At 51.6% G+C, this 11192-nt stretch overlaps 1 protein-coding gene across 1 annotated transcript; it reads right to left on the bottom strand.

Annotated features, from left to right (window-relative positions):
- Positions 1–630: 630 nt before the first annotated feature.
- AP5Z1 (adaptor related protein complex 5 subunit zeta 1) lies at positions 631–10365 on the bottom strand. Its single transcript, XM_088527732.1, has 17 exons — positions 10328–10365; positions 9694–9831; positions 9157–9343; positions 7708–7852; positions 6813–6925; positions 6202–6370; positions 5614–5754; positions 5196–5233; positions 4941–5103; positions 4517–4695; positions 3712–3854; positions 3046–3195; positions 2698–2809; positions 2221–2318; positions 1937–2069; positions 1552–1766; positions 631–1038 (listed from the first exon to the last, which is right to left on the bottom strand). The coding sequence occupies exons 1-17, from the start codon at positions 10363–10365 to the stop codon at positions 768–770; spliced, it is 2433 nt and encodes an 810-aa protein (XP_088383858.1). The 3' UTR covers positions 631–767.
- Positions 10366–11192: the final 827 nt, after the last annotated feature.

Raw genomic sequence — 11192 nt, 5'->3', positions numbered from 1 at the left:
AAATTGTAAATAAACCCTGCTATTTCCTAGCGTGCATGAGGGCTTGCTTCTTCAAGGAGGAGCAGTGTGACATACTTATTTCCCCAACCTGTTAATACTGTACAGCTGGAATGTGTATAAACCTGTAGTGCAGATGCAGAACACAGCATGACACCTGTCTGACATGGGGCTGATGCGTGCTAAGAAATACTCTTGGTGTCAACAATAAACTGGATCAATAAATCTCTCTCACCTCCTGTCTGGTGGGTGTATCTTGGTTCCTGACACGTTCACTGTGCTGGTGACACAAAAGGCCAGCGAAGGCTCATAGCAGACTTAACAGAGCCACTTGTGCTATCTCTGCCACACATGGACCTTTGCTTGGCCCATCTGCTACAAGCACAGAAGGAAGAGAAGCAGCTCATGCATAACCAGGGTGTTGCAAGGGAAAAAGGGCAGGGAGGAACAAATCAGAGGACAGGGAGGTAAAGAAAGAACATCTCCCAAGGACAAGGTTTGCAGGCACTTACCCTCCTGCCACATTCACATACACCCACTGGGATTTTCCATCTACAGTGGTTAAGGAGAGCTAAGACATAAACAAGTGACAGCACTAGGAAAGAGAAGCACAACAGCCTTGGGCCAGAACAGTTTCTCAGCTCTTCTTTTTCCCGTTTTCATGTGCAATCATTTTCCTCACTTCCAGTTCAGAGCAGGGCCTCAGCCGTGAGTGCCAGCAGCAGATTAACTACAACAGAGGCAGGAGCCTCTCCGAAACCCATCATCTCTCACCCTGGCATGAAGCCAGTGCCCCCTTCTAGGAGCCGGCTGACGATCCTCAGGGCAAAGGGGAGGGATGCATTTGCATCTCTCTGAAGCGGTGTAGTGGCCACGTCCACAGGCGGGGTGAACACAAACTGAGCCACGCTTGGCATTTTCAGCAGGTTCATGAGCTCAGTTGCCCGGATGAGGATCTCCTCACGGTCCTCCTCACAGTACACAGAGGTGACAGCAGGGTTCTGCACAAACATCCTCATCTTGGACAGGAACAAGGACACTCTGTGGGAGAGAAGGACACTGGTCTTCAGTAGGCAGGACCTTTACAACCAGCAAGGTCACTACTCAAGCCTGTGTTCCACAAAAGAGTTTGTTGCAGGGGAACACCAGATGCAGAATAGCCCTTCCTCCTCACACACAGAGTACGTCGCCATACAAACCCCACTTCCCCAAACTATGCTCCTCCACAGCTTGTTTCCTCACTCCTGCTTCCGTTCCACCAGCTGCCAAGTCTGATCGTAACAGTGAGGGTGACAGAGCACTGGAAAAGGTTGCCAAGACAGGTTGCGGAGTCTCCTTGTCTGGAGATCTTCAAAACCCGCTTGGACGCAGTCCTGTGCCACGTGCTCTAGGTGACCCTGCGTGTGCAGGGCGGATGGACCAGATGACCTCCAGAGGTCCCTTCCGACCTTAAGCATTCTATGATTCTATGATTTAGGGTGGCAAATACTTGCATTTGAACTCATCAGATCTCTGTGCTTCAGCCCTGTGCGCTTCTCTGCCACCCCTCCTCACCTGGGAATCAAGTCCTGGCTGCGAGCTGCCAGCTTGGTCAACGTGGTCATGAGGACAGTGATGACACGGGGCTCGTAGCTGGGGACGCTGGCCAGGGGCCGGATCTGGGTGATTTCAAACAACGTGGCTTCCAGAGCCTCGAAGAACAGGTTGATCTGCTCCACAGTGCAGCGCTTGTCGTAGGACACGGACAGGTACTCTCCAATAGCCCACACCTAAAACAAAGGCAGATGCACTCAGGACAAGCTGAAGCAAAAGGCACCGAATCCTTTTTAGGGAACAGCAAATTGGATTAGGTAGCACTAAGATGAAGGAAAGGGAAGAAGACCAGAAAATGCACCATAGCTGGAACATCCAGTGACAGAAGTGGGCAGGCCCCACTTACCACATGGGTAAAGAGGGGCTCCTTGTTCCGGATGTTGCTGACGGATCCTGAGAAATCCAGAAGCTCCTTGGACAGTTCCACGATGAGTGCAGGGTGCAACTTGCAGAGGGTGATCAGCTGTGAGCTCAGTGCCCTAAAGGAGAGCAGTGGGGAACACTCAGGCCATGGCTGAATCAGAGGTATGAGCTTCATCTGGCCATAGGCACACAGGTTTGTGATTACCCTAAGGCACATTCCCAAAACAGTGTGCAGAGCAGCACAACTTACTGCTTGGCTGATCTCACCTGTACACATCATCTTTAAACGCTGGGATCTCGTAGAGCTGGTCACTCCTCTGCAGCACCAACAGTACCAGCTGGTTTATCAGGGGTTTATCTGCAAACTGAGACACAGCTTTTGTATTAGTGATGCTCAGCAGCCAAAATCCAAACTACCCAACCAGACAAGACGAAGCTGGCACAGAAACAGCTTAGCAGGAGGAACGAAGCAGCCAAGAGGCACTCATTCTGCTCCTGCCTGCCCGTTTTATGGAGAGAAAGCACGAACGCCGATGCTGCACCACGGAGCTTTTTGCTTCTCTGGATAAAGCAGCTGTCTCAGCCTATGTTCATGCCAGTATTAGTCCACTTCACCCTCCCTTCATTCATCCCTCTGTCAAGGTTGCAGAATCTCAACACTTTGGCCTTTATGGATGTTATCCATGTAACAAGAGATCCGCTGCCCAGCATGTCCAGGAGCCAAACTGCCTCAAGAGTGCCTACCTCTGTCACCACGCTGAAGAAGAGCTCCAGTAGGACAGGGACGGTCTCTGCACACTGCACGACCCTGGGGCTGCTGGCCAGGGGTCCCAGCAGCTGCCGAAGAGGAACCAGACTGGGGACAACAGATAAGCTACTGTTGAAGCAGGCTGCATCGTAGCTACTCATCCAGCTCTCCCTTCCATACTCCCCCACAAGACTTGTGAGCACTTGGCAAAGAGAACACCAGAAGGCCCAGCCCAGCGCACCGCAGCTGATGCCAGCTAAGAGCAGCTACACCTTTCTGCCAAACCCCAGTGCTGCCTTCCAGATGTGGATGGCTCAGGCAAACCCACCTGCGGCTGCCCCTACCTCTCCGGGGGGTCTTCGGGGGTTGACTCGATGCGCAGGAGGTACTGGAATGTGCTCTTGTAGAGGGGGTGGCGAAAGGCCTCCAAACAGGTCGCTGGTTTCACAGCTGGGTCACAGGCTGCCTTCTCAGAAGCAGAGGGAGAGGGGGACCTGGCAGAAGGCACACAGTATAGGCTGCGGTGGGGAAACAGGCTGGACCTTGATTGGGATCCTGGATGATAACTACCCTGCCACTGAAACAGGGACAGCCAGCCAGCCCAGGCCAAGTCTCCTGGAAGGCAGAAAACCAGGACGGCAGGAATGTTGAGTAAAAGCCTCCAGCCCAACCACAGCCCCCAGGCTCAGGTGGTAGTTCCAGAATTGCTCCTGTATCCCTCCTAAGAAAGAAGGAAATGGTGCTCTGTGTCCCTCATAGCCCACCAACTTCCTGCTTCTCTAAGGGCTCCAAAAAGTGGTGCTAATATCAAGGAAGACAAGGAAGAGCATGGGTACATCTGTGACAGTCAGTCCCAGATCTATCCCAGTCCCAGTCTCCCTAGAGACTCCTCAAGACCCTCCTGACCTTAAGAGGGAACTTACATTTGCATCCATGACCACAAATTGGCTATGCTATGGCCAATGTCAAGACTCTGATTAGCAAGCAAGAGGAGGGAAAGGCAGCCTTACCTCAGCTGGATGTCCAGAGCTGCTGTCAAACAGGGCAGATCGAGTAGCAAATGGAAGATCTCAACGGCTGTGCCTGCATCCAGCAGAAATGGAAGAAGGTCCACAAACTCAGAGATAAGGGATGGGCTGTTCCAAGCCAGAAACTGCAGGGAACAAACACCAATTGCTGCACTAACCCTGTCACTCTGCCCTGTGGCCCAGCTGATTCTCTGACTAAGACCAAAGGGAATGGAGAAGAGAAAGTCACATGTGAAAAGCAAGAAGAGAGAAAGCTGAGAGTTCCATGAAGAGCTGGGGAGGCTACTGGTAGCTCATCACGGGTTCCTGGCAGCTGGTTCAGTGGCTGGCAAGCTGCAACTTATTGAAGTCTTCCAGAAACAAAGAACTGGCTCTTAGCTGTGCTCACTGACCCAGCATGGAGGGCCTTCCTTGGCCATCTCCCAACAGGAGGGCACCACAAGCTCCTTTGCGAGCATTTTTATGAGGGTTGATCTCAAGATCTGTCTTGAGAATTTGCAAGTAAATTAAGTTCTCATAGCCTCTAAAAATTGGTACCCAAGCTCAGTGCACTCCATAGGAAGGAAATAAACTCGTCAGGAACATTCTGGGATCTGGTCTGTGCCAAAAGCCAGACCTTCCCCTCCACCACAGCCTGATCTAGCTGCTAAATCTAGCTCCTTTCTAGCAGTGCCACAGAGGAACAGGGAGGGCTCTGAACTGCACCATCAGACATCTGGAGGGCTCTGGAGGGCACCAAAATACACACACAACAGGCTCCCCACTGTGCTGCTCCAGCAAGAGGTACCTTGAAGAGATTTGGGAAGCTCTGTCTGAATATGCTGGAGGTGTCAGTGAAGAGCTGGCTGTTGTCTTTGCAGAACAGGATGAACTCAAAGGCCAGTGGCTGGTTGTGGAAGAGCTGAGCTGGGATCTCAGTGAATAAGTGTTTGTAGATTGCATCAGAGTCCACAGCTGCCATCTCACCTGGGAGGACAGAGCACAACCTGAGCACAGCACACACTCAATGGCTACGTAAAGCCCAGATCTGAGGTATGTTAACCCAGAGTGCAGGGCAGCACAGCTCCAGCGTCTCCAGGAGAGGCATCACCCACTCTGGAGCATAACCAAGGTTGAACTACCAGCTCTGGCAGCCTGGAACCAGAACAAAAGGCTGTGCTGAGAACATGCACGACTAGAGTGTGGAGCAGGGGTGAGCACTGCTGACTTACTGTGGTTCAGGAAGTACTGGGCAATGGGCAGCAGCGCCCTGGCGTAGCTGAGGTCCCCACTGATTCTGTCATGCAGCATCTTCATGGAGGAGAGCGTGCGGTACACATAGGAAGTGTCCTGTTTGCAGATGATGTCCAGGATCGTCACCGCCTCGATGAGACACTGCAGGGGAGCAAAGAGCCAGGTCAGAAACTGCAGAGGGAAGTGGGAGAGATCCATTTCCCAGAGCTCTGGTCCCTCCTCGGTGTACCTACAGCTTTCTGCAGTTCCTCATCATCTTTCTTGAGGGCCCCTGGAGAGAAAGCAATCAAAGTTAAACTCTGCGTTCAAACAGGTACATTAGTCCGTCACTTTCAGCACAGGCCCAGATTTCAGGATAGCTGAGAGGAAATAACAGTTCCGATTTCAGGCTTTGGATTAATGAAAGCCAAGAAACAGAGAATATGAAGACATTCCCTGGAAATCAAGGACAGGAAGCAGAACATGGACTTTGCCTCCAAATCCCTCTCAAGGCTGGTCAACAACTTGCACCAGCAGCCGAAGCTGATCCCATGCCTAGACCCTACCTCTCCACTCTAGGCAGAGAGATTCCAGTCCCCAGAGGCACAAAACAGAAGCATTTTGAGGAAGAGGCCCAAGCAGGCACCGAGGACCGTTCACGGTAGGACTCACGGCGGTTGCTCTGCTCCAAGAGCCGCTGGCAGTACTCAAAGGCCTTTTCCCTCAGACGTTCCTTCGGGGGCAGCAGGTGACTGGATGTGGATGTAACTGAGACCAAGGACATGACCGAGCCATCCGTTTCTGACCTGTCATCTACAAAGGAAAGATCACCAGGTATCAGGCAAGCAAAGGACAGTGTAACCCACAGAGGTGCCCAGCAACAGAGAGGGAGCTGTCTGTAACCAGGTGAACTGGGAGGTAAAGGAGCCTGGAGAAGGAGGGACATGGGTAACGCTCTGGTAGCGCTAGGGAGATGCTGTCACCCAACACCCAGAACTGTGTTCCCAGAGATCCACAGCAAGTTCTCCCAAAATCCTGGGAACTACTCTACAAGTAACTCCTTGTTGAGGGGTCAGTTTGGAGGTTCTGTGATACTACTTCCCAAGTATCTCTTGCTCTTACAGCAAGAGCCCTGAATTGCAACCTACAGCTATCAGGCCCAGACCCTGCCACTTGCAGGGTTTCTGCCACCAAATGAGCTCAGGACACACACTGCTCTGGGGGTGCAATCCACACCGGCCGCAGACTTTCAGTTGGCACCTGAATCAGGGGTACTCAGCCCGTCGCCCCCATAGCAGAGCAGCCACTTTCTCAGCATGGAGAAGGCCTGCATGTTGAGCCACTGGTCTTCTGTGTAGTGCTGAGCCAGCGAGAGCACTGTGAAGAAGTCTGTGGCAATGGCACCGTCCACTTCCGTCACAGGGCCAGGCTGGGAGGAAAGATGCACTAGGTCAGAATCCCAGGGAGAGTCTAAGCAAGAGCTCACCTACCCCATGGAGACAAGCAGTCCTTATTTGTATGTACCTTGGGGCCTGCAGAGGGACAGTTCTCCAGAGAGAGAAAACTGCTGAATTTTACATTCATTTTCCCTAGCAGAGACACCCCAAACACTTTCCCTCGATCCAAAAAAGGCCCCATTTGCAATATCTTTAGTTCAAGGTACATGATCACCAAAAGACACTCCCTCACACCTGCTTCATGGGCCAAAGTTCTGGCGCCACAGCATGTCCTGAATTGTGGGGCTATAATTCCCCCTTGCTTTGAGTTCCTGTGTCTTGACCACTTCCCCCAGACAAAGAAACAAAGAGCAGCAGCTGAATTGGGAACTAGTAAATGCCCCTGTGGGAAGACCACAGCAAGGCAGCACTCACCTGTCTTGCTCTGGGGTTGGAGAAGAAGCCTCCAGAGGACTGAGGGACTCCTTGCTGGGTGCTCGCATACCTCAGCCAGTCGACCATCTTTTTACTGACCACATTGATCTGCTCTGTACAGGGAAAGTCACGAGGTCATTGCTAAAGCACATGCAGAAGGGGCCTCTGCTGCACTCTGCAGCTGCCTTTCAGTTGCTGAGCTTTTCCTCCAGTCTAGACCTCTCTTACCCAGCACTCGGCAAAGAAATGGACACCTCCAGGCAGATGCCCTTTCCTCCTCATGCTATTTCAGAGTCTAGGATCATTTACCCATCTCGAAACTCTGCTTTCTTCTGCTTAGCCACTGAGTTCATCATTGTCAGAAAAAAATCAGGAAGTGAGTACTAAAGCCAAGAACTTCTGGTACTAGATCAGTCCAGAGATACTTGTTGTTTTGTCGTGCCTTTAGACACGGCTGCCTTAAGGGGGAAGGTACTAGAATACCCTCAAATATATTCATGCAGTAGCTGGTTTCAGCTGCTTAAAAGGCTTGAATTGACACAACTCCTGAACAGCTACACAGACACAACTCTTCACTTCTTACCACCTGGCCCGATGCTCTTCAAGATAGCTACAGATTCATACTTTTATTGTAGCTGGAGACATCTACTAAGATGATGCTTATGAACCTGTACAGAACAGGGTCTCTGTCTGTCTCCCAGGAGGGATGACAGCATCTGAGGGCCCAGTACAATTTTAGAACAATGGTATATGTTTTACTCAAGCAGTTCACTTTCCCTGTGACATCAATTGTAAAGGATCTCATAAGTAAGAGATCACTTATAACATCAGTTTCCAAGCCACGATCTCAGCCCAAGCCTTCAGAACACCTAAGTTCAGGCCCTCCTATACTGACCTTCAGTTAGAGCTTCTGGTGAAAGACTGATGACATTGGACAGGACAGGAAGAAGGTGCCGGGAACTCTGACCCTCTGGCAACCTCCCTTCGAGAAGTTTCACAACCTGCTGCCCCACAGCAGACACTTCAGATTTCTTATTGTCCTTAAAAACAAAGCAAAGGTAAAGCTAGGGAGGCAATTTCCTACCAGGGCCTGGACCAATACCTTATGAACTCTTCCATCAGGTAGTAATGCCAGTATCTAATGTAAAGAGGGTTATAATACAGGCTATTTTACTATGCTTTACAGAGCTCTTCTGTAATGTGAATTTATAGCTCTCAGCAGGGAGGAATACTTCACTGAAACAACAAGTTTGCAGACAACCGTCACCTAAAGTGGAAATTAACAGCTGCAATGGATGTCTTCAAATTAAATGCTACTTTCATCCATCAGTTCTAGCATAGTGAGTACCAGCACTAACTACTCCCCATGTGGTCAATTTACTAGCTCGATTGTTAAATCAGAAATTTATGATCATAAAGCAGACTGTTGTTGGACTCTCTGTGCAGTCAGTATCCTCAGAAGGAGGAAAATAAAGCAGCTTCCCCTTTCGGAAGCTGTTACAGCTGCAGTTTGGAGAGACCGTCAAACCATTCCGGGCAAGATGACTGCGGATGGACCAGCCTTTTGAGAGGTTTGCTTTCCCCATGAACACCAACAAAACCACGGAACTTTCTCTGCGTGCTCAGGGGTTTTGACAGCTGGTTGCTCTCTGTATCTGCTCAGATTTGTACCTCATCGCTAGAAAGAACTAGAGAGTTTCAGGTGAGCTTCCAGAGAGGAAATGTCATGTTGGAAACTCATCCACTTTGTCCTTTTATCTCAAACAGGCAATGATAATACCATATAAAGGAAGGGGAAAGAACTGTTTCTAGCTTATTTCCCAGAGGACAGCCCACGAGGCAGCACTAAAAACAGGAACATCATAATGGTTTCTTCTCCGTGACTAATCTAGAACTTTGAAACAACATCCACATTTACAGCCCCATATTGTCATAAGTTCTATGTGTGATATTCTGTATCTGACTGTGAAAGCCAGTACCATAAAAAAAAACAGCAGTAATAAATTCCATTTCAAATCTTTTCCTTGCAGGTGCAAGCAGCCTTGACTCAAAGTCTTACAGAGCAGCTAGCATGAAAATGTTCATTTCCACTTCCATTTACAAGCCCATTACTCGTATACACAGCACATTTTTAAGCAATCTGATATCAGACACTGTACACAAGAAAGAATTTACACAAAGCAGAATCATTAGGTTCCTTACACCAATGTGGAAAGAATTTTGGTGTCTCCTAGACAGAGACCTGTAGTGGACGTTCACCTTCCTTGAGCTCAGCAGACAGGGAAAAATCAGAAAGCAAATCTGTTTTGATGAGGGAAGATTCCCAATACGATGGGTTACTTACCTGAGCCAAAAGGACGGAGGATACCAGACTCAGGACCTTTGGATCCTGAACCTCATCGCAGGAGAGGACGAGCTCGTTGCACGGCGACATCTCCCTCAGGATGGCAGCACATAAAACCTGCACCTGCTCCGGGCACGTGGGCAGACACAGCACCGTCTGCAGCAGCTCCACGAACTTGCCATCCAGCCTGCAAGAACCACGGCAAAACATCACAGCCAGGCAAGGAAAAACGCAGACGCTTATTTCCTGCATATCCTTGGTCTCGGGATGATCTCTTTTGACAGCGGCTCCAACCTACTTATTCTCTACGCTTCCAATTTCTTTTTTTCCCTTAGTGCAACTTAAGGGCAGGCGCTGGCAAACACTAGTTACGTTCGCTGCGAAAGCAGACGATTTTCTCCTTGCAAGGGAAGGGCAGGCAGGTGGGATTTTCACCCGTACATCCAGGCCGGTGTTTTCAAACGGGGCAGGGAGCTTTCTTTTGGGGGGCGGGTGCCAGGCGGGTCTGGCCCTGCGGCAGGGCAGGGGCGCTCTCACCTGCGCGGGTACTTGGTGGCGGCCACCACGAGGTGCAGGCGCTGCAGGCAGTCCACGGCCTCGGCGCCCAGGTGGCGGCTCCGCAGCAGCGCGGCCACGTGCGACACGAAGCGGCGCAGCTCCTCCGCCGAGATCTCCCTGACGGAGGTCCGGTACCTCAGACACCCGCTCCGGTGCCTCCCGGTACCCCGTTCCCTCAGGCCCTTCCCGGCTCCCCCGTACCTCAGACAACCGCTCCGGTACCTCCCGGTACCCTGTTCCCTCAGGCCGCCCCCCTCTCCCCAGTGTCTCAGAAACCCCCTCCGGTGCCTCCCGGTACCCCGTTCTCTCAGGCCCTTCCCGGCTCCCCTCTCCCCAGTACCTCAGATGCCCGCTCCGGTGCCTCCCGGTACACCGTTCCCTCAGGCCGCCACCTTCTCCCCAGTACCTCAGACGCCCGTTCCGGTGCCTCCCGGTACCCCGTTCCCTCAGGCCGCCCCCCTTTCCTCTGTCTCAGACACCCGCTCCGGTGCCTCCCGGTACCCCGTTCCCTCAGGCCGCCCCCCTTTCCTCTGTCTCAGACACCCCCTCCGGTGCCTCCCGGTACCCCATTCCCTCAGGCCGCTCCGGGGCCCCGCTCCCCCGACCCCGGTACCTCGCCTGCCTGAGGAGGCTCTCGGCGGCCGCCGCCATCACAACGCCCCGGCCCGCCGCCTCGGTGCGCCGACAAAGCGGCCCCCCGGAGGAGGGCGGTACGCGCCGGGCTGGCTCCGGCAGGACGCGGCTGCCGCCGCACGAAGGTTCCGCCCGCCGCGCCGGCCCAGGGGAAAGGGGGCAGCTGCAGCACTGCCCCCCCCCCGGAGGGGGGCATCTCCCCCCTCCCCAAACCCCCTCGAGGTCTGGGGGCATCTGAACAAAGATGCTCTCAGAAAGGGCAAGAAGGAAGCTAAAAATAATAGCTGCCATGCAAGGGGGCCACGTAGTGTCCCCAAGATCCACCAAAATGAGCGTTTCCCCATTAAAAAGGCATTAACATTTCCCCATTAAAACCCATCTCTTCTTACTGCTACTAACACAGCAGCCTTTCCTGCAGCACTTTCCTACAGAACTTTCCTACAGCACTTTCCTGCAGAACTTTTTCTGTGCTCAACTATTTAAAGTAAACAATTATTATAAATTACAGGAAATTACAGCAAGATGGTTTAAGCTGCGAGACGACGGGATGTTGGGTGTCATCGTAAGACAAAAGCCCAAGCCCTCGGCAAGGGGAGGTGACAGCAGGAGCACATAGGTCCTCGAAAGGAGCAAGAGATGTCGGGACATCTTCTCTTTCATATATAATTTTATTTCTGGTTATAGAAACAAATGCTAGGAGGAGAAGCAACACTCCTCAGCCACATACATCGCATCCAGGTAACAGAACAGTTAAAATAAATGAAAAAAAGTAGAAATTCAAAACTTTGTTATAGCTTTAAAATATTAACGTTCTTGGTACATTAGAAATCACATTCAGATCTTGA

This window comes from Tinamus guttatus, unplaced genomic scaffold (assembly GCF_059628265.1).
Source record: "Tinamus guttatus ecotype Peru unplaced genomic scaffold, ASM5962826v1 Tinamus_guttatus_pri_ptg000291l, whole genome shotgun sequence".
NCBI classification, from domain to species: Eukaryota; Metazoa; Chordata; class Aves; order Tinamiformes; family Tinamidae; genus Tinamus; species Tinamus guttatus.
Note: the sequence above shows the minus strand (reverse complement) of the source record. Positions and strands in the feature narration are given on the sequence as shown.